Source organism: Heliangelus exortis, chromosome 11 (genome assembly GCF_036169615.1).
Source record: "Heliangelus exortis chromosome 11, bHelExo1.hap1, whole genome shotgun sequence".
NCBI classification, from domain to species: Eukaryota; Metazoa; Chordata; class Aves; order Apodiformes; family Trochilidae; genus Heliangelus; species Heliangelus exortis.
Genome location: NC_092432.1, coordinates 10,101,507 through 10,121,638, shown reverse-complemented (window position 1 = coordinate 10,121,638; position 20,132 = coordinate 10,101,507). Strand labels below are relative to the sequence as shown.

The 20,132-nt window shown below is 39.4% G+C and overlaps 1 protein-coding gene across 11 annotated transcripts in view; it reads left to right on the top strand.

Moving 5' to 3' along the window:
* Positions 1-18,322, top strand: part of PDE8A (phosphodiesterase 8A) — a 153,085-nt gene extending 134,763 nt beyond the window's left edge. For 7 of the 11 annotated variants that reach the window (XM_071754432.1, XM_071754425.1, XM_071754423.1 and 4 more), the window contains exons 15-23: positions 2,440-2,488; positions 2,734-2,869; positions 5,328-5,526; positions 8,323-8,540; positions 9,367-9,499; positions 14,894-15,058; positions 15,985-16,114; positions 16,857-16,976; positions 17,058-18,322. In XM_071754432.1, the coding sequence (XP_071610533.1) occupies positions 2,440-2,488; positions 2,734-2,869; positions 5,328-5,526; positions 8,323-8,540; positions 9,367-9,499; positions 14,894-15,058; positions 15,985-16,114; positions 16,857-16,963 (1,137 nt within the window). In that variant the 3' untranslated portion in view covers positions 16,964-16,976; positions 17,058-18,322. Of the gene's footprint in view, positions 1-2,439; positions 2,489-2,733; positions 2,870-5,327; positions 5,527-8,322; positions 8,541-9,366; positions 9,500-14,893; positions 15,059-15,984; positions 16,115-16,856; positions 16,977-17,038 lie in introns of all 11 variants that reach the window. The other 4 variants (XM_071754434.1, XM_071754426.1, XM_071754429.1 and 1 more) reach the window with 1 other exon arrangement.
* Positions 18,323-20,132: the final 1,810 nt, after the last annotated feature.

The window sequence follows — 20,132 nt, the reverse complement described above, 5'->3', positions numbered from 1 at the left end:
AAATTTTCAGGGTAAAAAGCACACCTTTTTTGGTGTTTTGAGTTTTTTTTCCCCTCCATTAATAATGAATTTCTGAAAATGGAAATAAAATTATCCCATCCCTTTGAAGCATTAGTTTTGCTAGAAATGGAAAGGAAAACTAATTATTTTTTCAATGTGACTCATTATAAAAAGGTCTAGATGGGAGAGGAAGAAAGCTAGACACTTGTATTTCTTAATAAGGATTAGAATGGCTTTTTTAGGGGGCTTTTCAGTGTATAGGAAGAATGTGTTTTCAAAGGGACGCAAAATATGTATTTTTGCTGCTATTTCTTGGATTGTATTTGTACCTGTAGAGACACATAGAAATATCAGAGTGCTTTGAGCTAGAAACATGAATTTTCATGTATTGAAATACAATCATGCTTCATAGAACTCATGATTTAAACATATAAGGCAAGAAAAAGACTGAGGAAGATATGTATTTTGTGGTTATGAAAAAAGGAGGAACAGAGCAAGAAGCATTGTACCTAAAGTTGAGCAAAAGACACATAGTGAAGGAAGAATTGAACCCAAACCTTCAGAGCCTGTGTCCTGATAATAACTAGAGAAACTTTGGTGAATGTTACCTCTGCCTTAGGGATATGTGTTCCCATTACTCTGCACATTGCATATAAAGGGCTGCCTCAGAAAAAAGTTGGTAGTGTGTTGGATGCAAAAAAAGGCTCACGAGATGTGAGCTTTTCAGAGATGTCTCTGGGTTGTTATCATTTCATGCTGTAACTGTCAAGACACCTCTGCAGTATCCATCAGAGTGTTTAAACAGTTTACATTTGTTGTTGTCTTTTAAAATCTCACAGCAAGTATCTAATCAAGAGAAATGTTGGAGACTTAAGAGTTCTGAAACACTTGAATGGTTTACATAGGGTTGAATTTAATAACTCAGTAGATAAAATATATTGTTACCTTAACTGTAAAAATATAGGAAAAATACTGATGCATATAATCATCAGTCTCAAAGTGAATCTTTCCTCCTCCTTGAATACACAGTTTTCTCCTTTTTGGGAATTTCTGATTCTTGCATACATTCTTATTCTGACTCCATGATCCTAGAACATGGAGGTGACAGTATTCCAAAACACAAAATCCTTACTAAAAATAAAAGGCTATTTTGTGGAGCAATAGAAAAGCTGAGAAAAACCATTTCAGGCCATGAGGTGTGTGGTATATTATGATTTTTAAAATCATCTGGGAGAAACATTTTTCTAGCAAAGGGTCTGTTGAAACCAGTCATATTATTTCATTTTGTGTTCGGAAGTTACGTCTGAGTAGGGGAACAAGTAGTGGGTTACTGGATTTAAACTCTCAAGCAGAATTCATGATGGGAAGGGCATTTGGAATTCAAAAATAGATTTGCCAGATAGCATTACACCTGCTATTTCAACTCTTAAAAAACTCATCTTTGATTCTAGATGATGCACAGCATCTGGTGTCCTAGATACTTGTGTCATAGCAGAGGTATTGAAGAGTCACTGAGTCATTTCACAAAACTCCAGAATAATTTACTTACAAATGTGAAAATAAAATGAGATGTAACACTTCCTTTAAATGTCAACATTGCATGTTCAGATATAGAATCCCCATTTACTTCTGCTCTACATCAGTTACAAACCATTTTTAGCAAGGCTCATTCAGAAAGATTTTTTTTTCATAACTGTTTTTTTATATCATGGACTAAATGTTAATATGCAGTAACTAGAATCTGAATACATCAAAAAAGGAAGCAGTGTTTGCACTGCAGCTTTTACAATTATGAGCTGAAAAGTAAATATTAAATATATTATTGTTAGTTTTAATGCTTCATCTCAGTTTCACATGTCAGAACTAAGCCTAGGAGGCATTGAACTGGAGAATAAACAAACATACCTTCTTTTTGATAAGAGGGATGGCTCAGAGTAATTTGTTGCTCTACAATCCCAGCAGCAAATCATGAGATTCTTAGGCTGCTGAGATGACCTGATCTGCCATGACCAGGGTGAGGAGAGCAGAAGTTTGTCTCAATCCCTTCCTTCCCACCAACCACCTTTGCTTGTTGATGGGAAGTATGCAGACATACAGTGCCTGGTTCCTGACACACATCCAGAACCTGTGTCTGTGCTGTCCAGATGAAGGTGAATGCAAGGCTGTAATTTCAGATCTTCATCTGCACCAGAGGAACCTGAGTTTGCACTGACCTGAGTTGATGTGGTGTCCCATGTTCTGCAGTTTCTTCTCCTTTATGAACTAGATGTAAAACAAGCAACTCCTAATAGTACACATCATTAAGGGAGAGGCAGCCTCAATCACTATGGCAGGTTGCAGTCAGGCTTCTAGAAAGTCACTGTGCTACTATTTGGTGTCATCATCTTATAGACATTTTGTGCTATTCCCTGCATTTAACTCTTAATTTTTATTTAATAGGATGGATTACGAAGATTATCGGGGAACGAATACATTTTGACAGCAAAACGTAAGTTTTGGTTTTGTGGTTCCTGAGATGTTAAAACATGGTAAGAAATGTAAGAAACAAAACAAATGTGGTCGTGTTCTTTTGAGTAAGCTTTGTCTGTTTTCTTTTATTTTTTATTTATAAGCATTGATCTGCAGCATTTCTGAGCATCATAGAAATGAGAGTTGTCAGGCATTACTACAGAAAACATGTACATTGAGTAAAAGTGTAGCTCAGGGTTACTAATATTGTAATTTCCTCAATAGAAACTCATCAGGTCGCTGGCAGTTTGATCTCTCCCATCTCCCTCAATGACATTCCCCCACGGATAACACAGGCAATGGAAAATGAAGAACACTGGGATTTTGATATCTTTGAACTTGAGGCTGCCACCCATAAAAGGTCAGTAAACTCAAGAGCTCATAAGTTGAAGTTACTGCAAACTAACTTAAATGTCATCCTGTAATCAGTTTTTTAGCTTCTCTGCCTGTGTTTTAAGAGCAGAATTACTTTTATATTCAGTCAGGTGTTTAAAATTTTTTCATTGTAATGTTTAGTTGTGTACAAATCCATTAAATATTTCTGTTTCATCATACATTATTTCCTGCAGATTCCCAGGGGATGCAAGTGAAGATTTTATAACTTTATATGGTATAATAACAAAACATCATTTAAAAAGTCTTCCTTTTCAGTTCTTAATAATAGAAAAGTTCTACAAATCAAATTGTTTTCTTGTGGGGAATCAGATTTAAATTATGGCCATCTACACACAGAGTCAACATGCTGGTCTTAATTTGATCAGATGATACAGATCACGTTCTATTTTCTGTCCATATAATTGGGTAATTTTTATTCTTCAACAGTCCCATACAGCTTTTCAGCAGAATTCCCATTGGTTTTCTCTGGGATTAGAGGAAGGTCTTTATTCTAAAACCTTGGCAAACTATGTTTTCTGGTAAGATTAAGTGAAGATTATTTACTGGTAAAAAAAGTAGGCCATACCAATTTCTATCAGAGAAGTTTTCAAAAGTAGATCAGCAGTTCTCATAGACTGTACTTCATTAGTTGCAAATGCTTCTGCTAAGACTGTAAATTGATCCTTCTGTTTAAATCCTTGGGTTTATTTGCTGATGCCTATCAACTGTTCTCCTTTGGGCCAAGTTTCATGTATCAAGCTTTATCTTACCCTAAAGTTTCTGTGAGACATTAATTTGGAAGCTAAGTCCTGCAACGCATTGACTGTTGCAGTCAAAATCCCAGATTTATAAGAGCTTTCAAAGGTATTAAAAAAATGTCAAAGATAGATCAGTCATTAAGTTAAAATATATGCACCTGATTTTTAGACCATGGTTTATGAGCCAAAAATGTAGAAAAAAATCATGTTTCTATTTTTCTTTAAAGTTATTTTATTGTAAGTGAAGAAATTTGCATCCAGTTACTTAAGGTTTTTTTTTTTCTTTGCTTTATTTCCATTGCTAATTGAGGGCTACAGATACAGTAATTAAAAAAAAAAAAAAAAGTTTTCTCATGTTCTTATTGATGTGGAGAGACCACAGGGGACAAACCATGTATTTTGTTGCCTGCCCTCTTATTAAGGGTATTAGAATTAGGATTGCTTCCTCCTGTGTTTAAATAAAGGCAATTCATCTATTAAGAGGATTTATGTGATCTTCAATGAGTCACAGCTATGAATATGCTATTAGTATTTTCTTGAAATCCAAGCAGATATACAGTAGTAAAGCCAAGATAATTCATTAAATTTAAACTTTAGCTCATTACAGTTCCCTATAATTGGAGAAACTTAGAGAAGCATTTATCTGACAGCAGTGGGGAGACCTCAGGGGGATTTAACTTTAGTATATTATGATTCTACTGTATGACATACACTATATTGTTGAGTGTGTATGCTGAAAGATGTACACCCAGCTCTAAATGACCTCAGAAAGTCTAAATGGCCTCTCTTCACCTGTCAGGTACATCTAGAGATCAGTGCTTGATGCATCTGGAATCAAGCAGCAAAATGAGATTCCAAAATAAAGGTTTAAGTTCTACTTTTAAGAACCCACATTTGAAATTTTTTACCACTATGCCTGTTCCTCTTAAGCAAAAAATGTGTTGAAGAAGAAAACAGTGGTATTAAGTGGATTTGAAATAAGGCTAGTGGCCTAAGACTTAATTTTTTTTTTCATTTGCTCTAATAAACATACTGCATTTTCACATCTTTCAGATTATAAATATTCCATGCTGCTGTTCTGATCTTCATGCAATTGCCAGTCCATCTGGGTTTAAATTGTGCAGTTTGACCTGGGAGAAGAAGGAATACTGGAATACAGTGATGTTGGCTATTTTTGGAGACAGGTTTCCAGCTGGGTTAGCCTGAATGTTCAATTGGCCTTCATAGTCTTCTAGAAATAGCATACTCTGGCCCAGTCATTTGGTTCCTGAATACCTCATATCTCATCCTCCATTGCATGAAAAGTCTGTGAGCACTGGGAACCTGCAAGGGTGGATGCAAAAGAATCTGCAGCACAGAAAGAATAGTGATTGCAGCACTGTATAGTATAGGTATATATAATCTAACTGTAGGCAAGATAGTTTAGGAATCTATGGCAGCAGCAAGATTACTTCCCTCCCCTCATGTGCAAGCTTCAGTAGTTGCTATTTTATCTCATTTTGACTGACAGTATAGAATCTTCTTGATATACCTGGAAGTGTCAGGAGCTGGCATGATTCTGGGAGTGTGGGTAAGCAGAACATTTCTACAGGTCTGGATTGTAATTCTGTAACAAGTCTTTATACCTAATCTGACATGTCATTGGTTAAAATGTTTTAAAATTTTGTGTTTATTTTTTCTCCACAGGCCTTTGGTTTATCTGGGTCTCAAAATATTTGCTCGCTTTGGAATCTGTGAATTTCTAAACTGCTCAGAATTGACTCTGAGGTCATGGTTACAAGTTATTGAAGCTAACTACCATTCCTCCAACTCCTACCATAATTCTACTCACTCAGCAGATGTACTGCATGCCACTGCATATTTCTTGTCTAAAGAAAGAGTAAAGGTGAGTCCACATTTGTAAGAAACAGTGTAGGTGGGAAATATAGGTGTGGTCAAAGGGAGAAGTCTCAAAAAAAAAAAAATTAAAAAGCCAAAAGCCAAATGCCTGCCCAGTGCCAACCAGTTTAGTAACTGAGGTCAAAGAACTGGTATGCTTTACATTTTTTCTGGGATCTCTCTTAGAGTATATGTGGAAGGATGGGTGCTAATGTTATGGGAATTGAGCTATTCTTGGTGGGAGAACAAGAAAACCTCCTTTTAAAAGAAAACTTCTTTGTCTTGTTATGTTTTCTCAGATAGGAGAGCTAACGACAGAACAATTTTTGTGACAATACATGCCAAATGCAAATTTAATGTAATAAATCAGCATCTCTTATGCCTTGTGATGGTAGTTTTGCAGAAGATTCCCAGGACAATAGAGGCCAGAAAATTGGGTTAATGCTTCCAAAGCTGTGTCACCCACTGGACGAGATGCCCTGAGGCTGAAAGAGAGACTGCCTCAGAGGCAACTACAGAAAAAGATTTCTTGTTGAGGTTCCTTGTATGGTAACAGCCACTGGCATAGCAGAGCCACTGGCAAGCAGAGCAAATCAGAGCTACCTTTGTTCTGGAGGGCAGACTGGAGAAGGGGAATTAAAGCAGTGCTTGCATGTGTCTGCAGTGAAGTGGCAGTGCATATTTTTGGGATGCATATTTTGATAGAAATTATGCTAAATTGGCCTGCCTAAGGATAGTGCTACTGATGGGCACCTGGCTGAGACATTTGTGACTGTAAACAAGCTCCTCACAGTTCATTTTAACTGTAGCAAGTCCCTTAACCTGGAGATGCTGCTCTTTACTATGTTCTCCAGAGGCTGACCTACAAATACTAAATGCTGAGGGAGAACAGGACTTCACTGGATATTTTCAGCCCCTGATTTGCCAGACGTTTAGCTGGTTTTCCCAAGAAAATATAAGAAAAACAGACAAGATCTGGATGCATTTCAATGCCAGGGAAGCATAACTGCCTCCTCCTCTTCCAGAATGTTATTTCCATTCCTCTGTAGGCATAGGAAGAGAAAAAAATGTTGCAGTAGCAGCAGGAGCAGAAGCAAAGGTCATAATTCTCTCTTTACATTTTCAGAGTAACAGCTGTTTTTGTGATGTCCAGAGTTTACCTTAACCTAAATATGGAAGGCCAGGTTCTGCCATGCAAATAACACTGAGATTTTTTTCAGTAATTTGAACTTGGATCTTGCATAGGAAAGTTTTGTGGCTCCCAAAGTGCAGCAATGTTCTTAGAATCATTTCCACTTCTGTGCCACAGGAGTTAAAATGACAAAGTTAGAATCCTTGGCCTGAAGTCTGGGGTAAAGGTGCTGTAAATCACTGTGAAGTTTGTTAATGTCAGACTCAGGAAATAAGCATGAGGTGCACTGCTGTGGTCCTACAGGTAAAGTATTCTCTAGTTTCTGTGCACTTCCCATCTGCACAGGTTTTTCTCAGCCAGACTGAGCACTCACTGATCAATGTGTCCCTCTAAGGAAAAAAAAATCTGTTCTAAAAATCTGTTCTAAAAATCTCTCTCCTAACTTAGTACCACAAAAAAAGAATCCCACTAGCAGGAGCTGAAAGAAAGAAGAGAGAAGCTGACACACAGCAGATAGTATTTCAGAAAGTGGTACCTATGAACTTAGAGGAGAAATAATTCTTTCCCTTTTCTTGTCCACAAGACCCTGTTGGCAGTCCTCAATGAATAATATCATAGCTCCATCAAAGTCAAGTCACTGCATCTATTTCAGGAGTTGTAAAGTAGGGTGGGTATTGTCTTTTAACCTACCAAGTCTAATTATTCTGAATGGTACCACAAAGCCAGTACACAATGTGGACCTTAAATTCAAACCAATTGGAATGGAAATTGGAAACCAATTCTTCCCTGCTCCTAGATTCAATTGGGAACATTTCCACTCTTGTGTCTCTCTTTTTTTAAAATTTTTACCTTAATATTTTTGTATCTATGATCCTTCACAAAAAGCCCAAGATAAATATAGTACAAAAGCTAATTTCCAAGTGTATACAATATATTTGTGAGAGACTTAGTTCTTTTTTTTATGCTATTAGTACAATATTAAAACCTTAAAACTCAAATAGCTTTGTATTTCATTATAGGGGTATAATTAGACATAAAGCAATGACCAGTTAAGTAGACATAAATCACTTGTGTGCAGCGTGCTAAGAGAATCAGAATCTGATACAGAAAGTAAAGTGTCATGTAGTTTTTCCATGGAACTATCAAGTGCTCTTCATAAAATTCATTATAACTGTAGGCCCAGGACACTTATTACAGAACTACATATATGGGAAACCTTCCTTACAAATTGTTAACCTGCTAGCACGTTAGTGGAATGTGATTAGGACACATGAAGTTTCCAAAAGAAATGAAGGCATCTGGTGGAAATAGAATATTTTTAGGTGTCGTGTCTTTTTTTTTTTCCAAGCCAAATACTATAACTCAAAGTGAAGGTGGTTTCTGGATTGTTAGGGAACACAAATTAATTTATTACTTTGGAGTCGTTTGATTTGATGTGGTTTGTAAAAGGTGTGGCTAAGACAAAATTCAGGAGGCACAGAATGGCCAAAAAATTCCCACAGCGTTCAGTGAAGCTTATAATGAATTTTCCATTGCCCTGTCTAGAACATGTGATCCTTCCTGATCTGTAGAGTTCTGACTTTTATTCCTCAGCAACTTGGCTTAATCTTATGGACAGAGTAGGGTTTCTGATGAGTCTGCCAGGAAAACTCAGTATCCTTCTATTTTCAGCAAACCTTGGATCCGATCGATGAGGTTGCCGCACTCATCGCTGCCACAGTCCATGACGTGGATCACCCAGGAAGAACAAATTCTTTCCTGTGCAATGCTGGCAGTGAGCTGGCAATCCTCTACAATGACACTGCAGTGCTGGAGAGCCATCATGCTGCCTTGGCTTTCCAGCTCACCACCCGGGATGACAAATGCAATATATTTAAAAACATGGAGAGGTAAGCTGCATATCCAGGGGCCTTGCCTGCCCGCTACCATCTTTTGCTTTCTTTTGTGTAACATGAGATAATGCAAACAAGCATCCTAGAGGAGGGCCATGCCTTGTGGATAGCTGCCTGTGGTCCTTGTGGAAGTTTGCTTCTAAAACTGTAGAGTGCCTCTGCCTGAACTGCACAGATTTAGAAGTAATCCCATGGTTTCAGTTCCTCCTGTGGATAAAAAGGCAGATTCTAGCTAGGGAACTTAGCATAAATCCTGTTGTTAGCCAGTCTGTAAGAATAATTTTGGATCATTGGATGTAGAGGACCAGCTGTGGCTGAATGGGTAAAACAAGGATAGAAGGAGTCACAGAACATCAGTCAAAAATTAAATGATTTGTTGCAACGGGAAGGATACTGAAGAACCTGTTGTTCTTCCAGCCCTAGAAAGGCATTTAGGGTGAGGATGTGACCATTGCCTTGGCTCTCTCAAGGTAAGCCAGAAAAGTATCGCTGAAAAATTGGCTGGAGTATGAGCCACTGCTGAGTGTCTGTGCTAAAAGCCTTGGGAGTGTGCCAGTGTGTCATGTCCTTGCAGCTCTCCTGAGTAGCTGGGACCTCTGCTTCTGGCCAGCTCTGGCACTGTTTCTCTTAGAGATCCAGTCATAATACATATTCTCTGCACACCAAAGGGTACTTCATCCAGCACAGATGCAGCAGTCCAAGCCTTTATTACTGGTTTTCTCCTCCCAGCACCTCTCTTCAAAGGAAATGGTCTCTAGCATTTTTTAGCCAGCAGTTCTTTGTGCCCCAGCCAGCATTCTTAATTGTTTCCTTCTTTAAACAGGAACGAGTATCGAACCCTTCGCCAAGCCATTATTGACATGGTCCTAGCAACAGAAATGACAAAGCACTTTGAGCATGTCAACAAGTTTGTCAACAGCATTAATAAACCCTTGGCAGCACTAGAAGAAAATGGGGTAAGCAACACTGCAAGTACTCCTTAAAATGACCAGGCAGGGACTGGGAAACCTTGGCAGTAGGAAATCCCCATATGGATTCTAAGAAAGTTCATCAGAAACACGGAAAAAGAGAGACTAGAAATTGTGTTTGACCTCTGGGTTTGAATGTCCTGTTTAACATGATATGTTGAGGATGGGTGGAACTCTCTTGGATTCTATTAAAATTGCAATGCTTTGACATTGTATTTGGGTTGTATACAGAAGCTTGAGTCGTATATTTTCCTGTTAAAAATGCCATTTTGATGAAGCCGGTCAGTCGCATGGAGAGAGGGCTAATGGCAAACCCTGGCGTTGGTGTTGGCCGTTTCTCCAAAGGGGCCAAGATTTGTCTCAGAACAGCAGCTGAATTTCTCCCTGGCTCACAAAAGGAGAACCACTTGGTGGTGCAGCACAAGGGCAGGTACATTGACTGCCATATGGCACATTTCTCTGGAAATGAGGGCCCTCAGCCTTCAGGGCTGCCTGGCAGCACTCCTGGAGTTTCTGTCTTTCTTTTTTAATCTTTAAAATAGATGATGGTGGCATTATGTATCATGTAGACATAATCAATAGCCATCTGGAACCCCATGGACACAATGAAATTGCCTGTTAAGAACTCAGTCTGAAAAACCACACCAGTTTCAATAACAGCTTCAACCAGCAGTTTTGCTGCCAGTAAGAGCAATGTATAATTTTGTTGGAATGGTTTTTGCAAAGAGAAGATTTTCAGAGATTATTATAATAAAGTTTGCATTGGTGGTAACGTCCTGCAGGAGCTGTTATGGTTTTCTATGTTTATTTGGCATCTTTTTTAGAAAGCCACATTTATGGCTGTTGTGTGTAATGAGGGGGGGGATCTTTTTATTATCTGAAGGCGGGAGTAGAACGGGTCTTGTTCCTTCACCCATCAGAAGCAGATGGGAGCTTAATTGGAGAGTACCTTTATCCACAGGAGTAAATGCTAGAATTAGCTTTGTTCTTGGCACCCAGCAATGCTAATGAGAAGTATGTGAATGTGAAGCCAAAGTCCCAGTAGGATACTGGGTTTACTGGCTAATCTAGGAAAAGGGCTGTGGCTATGAAGTATTTTCCCCAGACAGTCTCACAGTGCAGAATGTGCCTTAAAGTCACTGTTTATTTTTGTGGGTGCTGTATGCTGTATTGGACCTTATGTAATTATGAAATTCACTGCTCAGGAGAGATTTAGACTGTGTTACAAGTGCCTGTTCACTGCTACCAGAGCAGTTTATGCACACATTTCTTCTTAGATTGATCATTCAATAGCTAAGCCTAGCACAGGTAGTGTCCTACCTAATCCAAATTAAGTGGTTGAAAAAAAAAGCTTAAATTGTAAAGTTGTTGTCAAAGGTTGGCAAGTGACAGGACTACCACCATCTTTTCAACCTATGACTCCATTTATATGCATGTGTTATGATGCAGTCAGCCCTTAATTGTATTGCTGGATTCTACTTTTCACTGACTCTGCTCTTACTTCAAAGACCCTCCACTGCCCACTGTCTTGCCACTCACCTTTCACTTCTCACCCACCCTTGTGATCTTTGGCTTCTCACTAGCTCTGCCTCTTCCTCCTCCATTTTCCACCACCATCTTCCTCACTCAACAAGTCCCTTCTTTTTCAGCCTTCCTTCCCTTTTTGAGTTCTGTTTGCTTGCCAGTCTCCTCTCTCCTTTGCAGTTCTCAGGACTTCTGTGCCACTCCACTCCTTCACTTTTTTTTTTTTTTTTTTTGCATTCTAATCAGGCAACAACCTCCTTCTCCCTGCTGCTGTTTTTCTGCACTTTTTGTTTAGTGCAAGTAGAGGAGGGACCCTTTTAGCTACAAAGCCAACACCTGAACAGTGCCTGGTCCAGCACAGCCAGGAGGGACAATTGCAGGGAGAGTCCTGTTCAGTCCCAGGTTCCAACAACCCCTACTGAGTCTACACAAACCACAACTTTTTTCTCCAAAGTTTGTAACTTGTCTAGCAGAATTTCACAGGAGTGGTGACTGGTTTACCCCAAAACCATCCCTCTTACTGAATTCCAGGTCCTCACTCATAAAGATGAAATTAAAAAAGATATTAATTAAAAGATGGAATTAAAAAAGATAAAAAGAACACCAAATTTTAACTTCAGCATGAAGAGCTTATTTCCCCCAACTTCATATTTTATCTGCGGGGGGGTTTTTTGGGGGGTGAAAATCTTTGCCTGAGGCAGACACCTGGTGGTGAAACTTAAACCAAACGATTTAGGTTGGCAGTTATGAATAATATTAAACAAAATCTTTTAATTCTAAGTGTCAGCATACAGGCTAGCCTAAAACCATAGCTGTAGATGATAAAGCTGTTTCATTGTAGCCTTTTTTAAAAAACATACATATAAATACATTTATGATTCTGGAATTTTCAACAGAACCAGTTTTGCTTAGAACAATTTTAAGAAGTACCATGTTAGGACATGTATTTCAATGTCTGATAGACATTTTTAATTTTAGGATATTAAAATAGAAACATAGGGCTGGTAACATGGATGGAAAACTGTGAGGCTAAACTTCCTCTGCTCAGTTCCTTGATTGTAAGAAACAAGAAAAAAAGGGGGAGAAGCAATTTTTGGTGGATTACAGTCAGGTGAGCCAGCCAGGAAAGGCCAGGGCACTTTGCTGTATGTATGCTCTAGTCTGCAGATGAAGAAGCTGCTTCACAGTATTTCTTTACTCCTCCCAGTGCTACTACATAGCATCCCTACTCACCATCTTTGGGCACATAAGCTCACTAGAAGACCTGTTTTCTCAGTACTCCTGAGAAATGACCTGTATCTATAGCTCTGGAAAACCTGCAGGGATGCAGTTGGGCAGCTTCTCTGGATGAGTGTAACAGCATTCAGCATAGGAAGGGAAGACACATGGAGGAGAAAAAGGAGCTGCTGCTGGTGGGTTTAGGACACCTGGTCCTGCCAGAAGGCTCAGTACTGGCCAGGCTCATGGCACAGACCCTCTTCTTGCAGCCCCAGGAACTGGGATGCAGCAGGTTTTTGAGCAGCAGCATCCATCCAAGGAACCAAACTCTGCTTGCCTGTTATGGAGAGGTGACTTGCTATTGCTGCTGAAGAGTGGGGCTTGAACCTGTGCATTCAGACAGGAAAAACAAATACAGTGGCATAAAAAAAAAATCAAACAAAAGTTTAATTTTACCCCGGAGGCTGCAGGGAAGTAATCTGCCCCACAAGGCATTTGTGTTTCACAGCAAATTCTGACCAGGGATGGGAAGAAAGATAAAGGCTATACAACTTTTATTGAAAACAAGAAGCAAAAACTTCCCTTCTTTTGGTTGGGAGTTTCTGTTCAGCAAGTTCCTATTAAAAGGTCTGTAATGTGTGAGTGGGTAAACCCAGTCATTTGCTGTGTTTGTTACTTGCAGAACAACACTGGCAGATCCTCTTCCAAGTCTGGTTGTGTATCTGGTTGCAGAGGCAGTGTGTGTTTCCTGGCCTGGTTTCCAGTTATGGCAGTGACTCAGTGTAGTGTTTGCAGGCTGAGCTGCCAACCGTGTGTTCCAAATGGGACAGTTCCACTTATTTTTTTTTATTTATTATTTTTATACATATTTGTTCAAAGAGCCATGCTGAGAAGCTGCTCTGTTTGTTTCCTTTCTTCTTTTGTTTCATAAACCAAAAAAAATCCTTTCCAGCTCCAGCATCCTTTATCCTCCCATTTCCCTTCATGATGTCACCTAAGCCTATGACAGGAAGCCAACATCTGACATGCAGGGACACCTCTGCACTCTGAGCAGGATGCTGGGACTGAGCACATTTTATTCCCAAGACGTCCGCATCCAGCGAGCAGAACTCTGCCCTTGATTTGAACAGATCACGGAAGCAAACATCCTTTCCTCATTCCTGGTGGTTCACCTACTAGGGTTTTCTCTACTACCCTTAACAGAATGATCTCTAATAATAATAATAATCTATATTAATTTTTACACAATGCCTATGGTTCTGGAGCTTCCAGCACTTCAGCTTTCTTTTATGCTATTTTGCCACGGGTTTGGAGATTGGACTCTTGTTTCCTCTGTATTTTCCCTTCCACATATCTAAAAATGAGAGACAATAATTGGTTTGGGAGTCTCATTTTGGTAGGAACTGTAGAGCTGGTGTTCCTGAGCTAGTATACTATCAAATATTTTTTTTTATTATTGTCAGGTTCTTCAGTAAGAACTTTGTTCTGAAAAAATATGTTCTAATAAAAGATCAGAATGTTTCTGCTGCTTTGTATCTCTCTCTTCACTGTGCAGGAATTGGTGGTACATTATTATTATGATTATCATTATTATTGCTGTTACTTCTTCATCGCTCAGATTATAGACCAAGACCTTTTTTAGGTGCCAGAGAAGTTTAATATATTCCTTGCTTCAGAGAGTTTTTGTTATGAGTAGAAGGTGTAGATTTCTGTACCTACCCATCCCTAAAGAGTCAAGTAATAATAATTTTGTACTTGTAGGTAATTTTTAAAGATGTTTTAATCGTGAAGCTTTCCTTGGAAACTTACTTTATCAGAGCTCCACAGAAAATAGCTTTTAATCTGGGTCATCAGGGCCTTTACTCATACGAGCTGTATAATGACTCCAAATACAGAGTACCATTGTCATGCTTATGTGTGCAGCCTGGGAACCAAATATAAGCTGTGTAGGGGCTGAAAACTTTCCTGGACTTGCAGAGGAAAGATGAGGCTGTTCAAAAGCATGTCCCTAATACATTTCTTTAATACTGATAAAACTCCCAGTCAGGTCAGAGACTGTTGTACTAACATGGCTCCAGTGGAAGGGAATGAGGAGCCTGCCTGGGAGGCAGTGTGGGATCTGAGTCTCCTAACAGCAGCAGTGCTGTCAGAATGATTGATGCTCATGCTGATGAGGTTTGCCTGCAGAGGATGACCATGCATCTCGGGTCAGCCCTTTGGTTTTTTTAAACCAGCTATTCCGCTCTTAATCTGCGAGTCCATTAATCCTTGGATTTCAGCAGAGAACTACATTTTTTCTGCCTACATAGTTCTCATCACTATGCGTGTAGTGATGAATGGATCCACTCCACACTTTTAAGGAGGCAGATAAGGCATAGAGGGTTTAGATTAATTGCCCAAAGATGCCCAGGAGATCTGTCACAAAGACATTGAGTGAATCTAGAAACTGGAGTTCAGTGCGAGTTCAGAGCTGTGCCTAACGTTCATAATCCCCCTATAAATGTGGGTGGGCATCAAATTTGGTAACCAGTAGCAGGATTGATCCCTTTAGGATCTGCTGACATTCCCAAGGCAAAAAGCTTCTGAATAAGTGCACAGAGACCTTGCTAATGGGCTGTTTTTAATTTATAAATCTTACAGAATAATGGCGATGGAGACTCAGTCAAAACTGTTCTAACATCTCCTGAAAACCGTATCCTGATCAAACGCATGTTGATAAAGTGTGCTGACATTTCCAACCCCTGCAGACCCATCCAGCAGTGCATAGAGTGGGCTGGACGCATCTCTGAGGAATATTTTGCACAGGTAAGGCAGCTAAAATGAGCTGCTGAGAATCTCTCCAAAAGGAACGAGAAGGATGCATACATTGCCAGAACATCTTATGTAATGTGAAAAATAACAGGGTTTTTTTTTTTTTTTTTAAATTGTATTACTCATTAAATTATATTGAGTAAATTAAATGACTCAATACAATACAAGAAAAGATGCCTTCAGACAAAGTCAAGTTCTACAGTGCAGTTCTTGAAAAATTTAAGCTTCCAAGTTGTTCAGTTTGGAGCTGGGCTTTTTGAGTTTTGCCCACAGACACCTTTCCATGAACAGAGGCAGAGGAAGGTGCCTTCTGTGTACGCATATGCTCTCTGTGCCTGAAGAACAGAATCATCAGGTCCTAGTGTTAGCATGGGAACAACACTCTCCAAGAAATGCTGTAAGACCTTTGCACGTTCTGAAGAAAAGTTTTATGGAGATGGGGAAAAGGAGAGGGCATTCATTTTTACAGATGACAGACCAGATACTGTGACTGGGACTTGGTACCTCAGGGGTGGAAAAAGAGGATAAAAAATAAACTTTGCCATCCCGAGTAGTACTGAATGTCACTTCCATTCAAAACTGAGAATGGTTGAGCATCTTTTAGCTCTGAAGCAGTCACAACTTTATCAGTAACATGTGAAGCTACTTAGGGTCAGCTTTGTGTGCGAGGTGCACAGCTTTGTGCAGGAAGTAAATGGATCATTTCACGGGAACCACTGGAAGGCACAGGTTGTCTGCTGTTTGGCTGAAACATAGACAAATTGGGGCTTAAGATGAAGTTGCTGCACCTTCAGATTTATTCAGGTTCCTCTGTTTGTTTAACAGCTGCATGCTGTAGTCAATGCCAGACAATCTGCTGCTAAAAGAAGCCCATTAGCAGAATGTGTCTGAGATGAATAATCACAACACTTTTTTTGCAGACTGATGAAGAAAAGAGACAAGGTCTACCTGTTGTGATGCCGGTTTTTGACAGAAATACTTGCAGCATCCCCAAATCCCAAATATCATTCATTGATTACTTCATCACTGATATGTTTGATGCCTGGGATGGTAAGCAGAACTCTACTGTCTTTTCTGACAAGAAGTATTTTGTGAACATTTGAAACTACTGTGATATAAAGTCGCTTTCTTATGGCTTCTAAAAAAAGGGGGAGAAAAGGGAAGATTTCTGCTTAATAACTTCATTGTTAAGCAGATGCATTTTTATACTGCTATGAGCCATTCTCATCGCTTCTCTTTAAGGTTAAAGCAACATTTAACTTCCTTCATTTTAAACTGGATGCTTTGTAAGTGGGGAACAGAACATATTCTCCCTGATAGCACTTGGGGCACAGTCATTTTCTTCATGTTAATAGCAGTTATTCTTCAAGACAAATTTCTACAATCTGGAAATTGCTTGGGGGAGCAGCTATTTTCCTCCAAGTGCTGTCTCCGTGGTAAAAGTGGTCAGAAATGTGACTCTCCTAAATGCCAGATCATGACATGTGACTGAGGGTCAATGAAGTAGAATAATTACGAGCATAATAGCTATGCCTCTCCTGGAAAATGGGTCCCTTTGCTGGGACTTGCAATACCAGCCTCAAACAGACTTGCAGAAGAGTTCTCAGTGGCCTGAGTGATGCATGAGTGATGAAAGCTATACAGCCAAAACCATTTCAAGTGTCACTATGACAGATTTAAGCTTTCCTACTTAACACAGTTGTCTAGACATTTCCAATGATATTTAGGAAGAATAAATCATGTGACTGTTTCAATTCTGCAAACTAAATACACTCTGCCCTTTCTTCCCTAGCATTTGCAGACCTGCCAAATTTGATGCAGCATCTGGATAATAACTTTAAATACTGGAAGGGATTAGATGAAAGGAAGCTGCGGAGCCTTCGACCACCACCAGAATAGCAATTAGACCATGGTGTGTAATTTACTAACCAGATGCATATTTATTCAAGCTCACTTCTATCCATGTGATTTCAGATTTGTTTTGTCTCTTCAGTGTTACAGTAAGGATAGCCCATGCACTTGGGGAACTGTCAAATTCAAGAGAACATGAGGTCAGTTGTTGACTTGACACAAACTCCCATGTGTGGACTCCAATGAAACAAATCTATCAAGTGGAATTACACTGGATTGCTGCAGTACTTGTACTGAAGAGGGTTTATTAGTGACCATATTCTTGTGATACCTTCATACCAGTATGTGAAGCTGGAAGACCTTGAAGAATCCTCATAAAAAGGATATTCACTAGAAGATTTTGCATAATCCTCAATCCTGCAAGTGAAAAAGAATTATCTATTACTAGAGACTCACAGCTTTTATGAGAAAGCAACATGCTTTTTATAAGCACTTAAGACAGTTATGTAGAACAATCAGACATTTAAATGCAACTCTCTATGAAGGAATTTTGATCTATGAAAAATAGATATACTCTATTTTTTCACATCACAGAAGGTGCAATCATTCACTTCTGAGCACTACTGAAAGTGAGTTCTCTTTAAGAAATTTAGTAGCAAATGTAAAAAAAAACACAAGAATTTTTGAGGTTGATCGTTAGCATCTATGATTAAAATGATATGTTTTATTTATTTTGTTAGATGTTCAATATTTTCTATGAATTTATAAATACTTAAAAGCCAAAGCCAACTTTAGATGCATTACAAATTCACATGATTCATACTCATTAATATACATTTAATTGATGTACAGACCTTTTATTTTCATAATGCAAATACAAAATACTATACAATGATACATTTTTATTGCACTGTAAGGATAGATGTGTATGTTTAAATATTGTCTGATTTATGTTAATTAAAAATAAGTTTTATTGAAAAGGTCTCACTTGAGAATAGAAGAATAAACAAGAAATGTATAGTGTCTGAGCACCAGAACTGCAGTAGTTCTCCCACAAACCAGTGAAGACCACCTGATCTTCCCTTGGCTACAAAAATAATAATATGTTGGAACTTTTTGTTTTCTCTCATAAAATTCTGTGACTGAATTCCCTATCAAAGTCTGCCTTATTTTATATAGTATTTCTACAAAGCATTCTGCAGCATATAGAAAGAGGTAATACTAAACATCTAATGAATTTCAACATTTTATATCCTGTGTATTCTCCTCTGCCATGAAAGAAACAGACCATAAAACCACCAACAAAAACCTTTAACTGAAGAAGTTTGTAAAGGCTGTGTACCTTCACAATTTGAATGAAACCTTCATAGTCAACACCAGAAAATAATAAAATGTATATTTTAAGAAGTGTCAAAGTCCTAGCCATTTCATTTGAGATGTATATTTAGTTTGCAGACTCACAGATACATTAAATTCTTTTAAAAATAACAAAGAGACTTGGTGGCTGGGAAAGGGAAGTGTTGAGGGGGTTGGACTGGCATAAGGGTGATGAAAGGTGGTATATGGCTGACAAGCCCCTGTGTTTGTGGTCTCACTTTGGCAAGACCATGAAACCTTCCTGTGTCCTTAGACAAGTCTCTTCACAGCTAAAAGCAGTGCCATGCTTTTTCTACTGAAGGATTAGCAGAGTATCCTCTCAGCCTTTCTGGTAGGCAGAAAGGCACTCCAAAAGCACTGAAAGAATTGCTGACTTTTGTCAATGCAGTTGACTTCAGAGACTTTTTGAACAACTCCTGAAGAGGTGGATGATGGTACAGTTCAGGGACTGCAGCAGTAGAAGCCTTAAAACAGGTAAGAAAGGGACAGGTGACCTCTCTGATACCTGTTTATGTGTTTCTCCTTCATCTCCAAGCCACTGAGACTCATGGGCCACCACCATTTGTAGCTCACTACTGGGTGTGTTTGTGTAATGCCTCTTATCAGTGCTGTCCTTACCCTGCTTCTGTGCTTTCCCTTTCCACATGGCATCTGGGCTGCATGCTCTCAGGGCAGGGACTTTGCCTCCATAGTTTCCTTTTGCTCTTTGAAGGGTGTACATTGCCTGACCCAGTGGGGCTCAGGTCCTGCCCAGGAGCACCTGGACCACGGCACTGCCTCAGTGCTAACATCAGGATGGAGGGCAGGGCAGGGCTCCTTGTTGATCTTCCAGGGGTTCAACAGTTGATACTGAAGAAGCAGATATATTTCCACCAAAGGCTGAAAAAATCAAATATCCCTTTCTCGAGAGGAGCATGCAAGGAGAGGGAGAGTTGGCTGTCAGATCCCATGTTTTCCTGGCAAATGCTACATTGTGTTTCTGCATAGATGCACTATTGTAATCGGCTGTAATTTGCCACCTGGCATTAATCCCTTCTGTTGCATACAGGCTCCTGTGCCTTGTTCAAGGAAAAGCTGCTCTGGCTCCATCAGAAGGAAGCTGCATCACACCATCAGTATCTCCTCCACTTATCTTCTGCAAAAAAGAGTAGGAGAGAAGAAGTAACAACACACAGGTCCAGTGAGTGTCTGGACCTGGAAGGCAGGAAAAGGGTAAAAGTATTTCTTCAGAGCATAGTTAGTATTCTGGGTTGTATTAATGAATGATAAAAGCAGTTAATCTGCTGTAAAAAATACCTGATGCATCATCTTTGAAAAGATGTGATTAATTCCCTGGAATTATTATCCCTGCATCTGTAATGCTATTACTTGAAGTGTAGAGCTCTGCTGATCAACCCTCTGTATCAGCCAGATTTATGTCCATATTGGTGTACAATAATTTCACTTAACATAAAGGACTGATTTGCAGCCACTGCATGCAGGTCTGTTCGTTCCTCTTTATATCTAAATTGTGCTGTTGCCAGGGTCAGATTATAATTAAGTTCTGGAGCTGCCATGCCTGATCCTCACCTGAGATCTCTTCCCACTGCGCCTCTCCCTCCAAGCTACACCACTTCAGCCTTCTGTGCAGTGTGAGGCTGTGTGGGTACAGCAGGACCAGTTCCAGGGCACTGCCCATGCTGCAGGAAGGATCTTGCTGTCGAGCAGGAGTAGCTGTGATGTGATCCTCATAGCTCCAGTATCCAGATCTTTGGGTCCTGTTGCAAATTCTTCAGCCATTCCAGATCCCCTTCCTTTCTTCTCCAAGGTTAAATAGCAACATCATGTGCCCTGTGCTCTG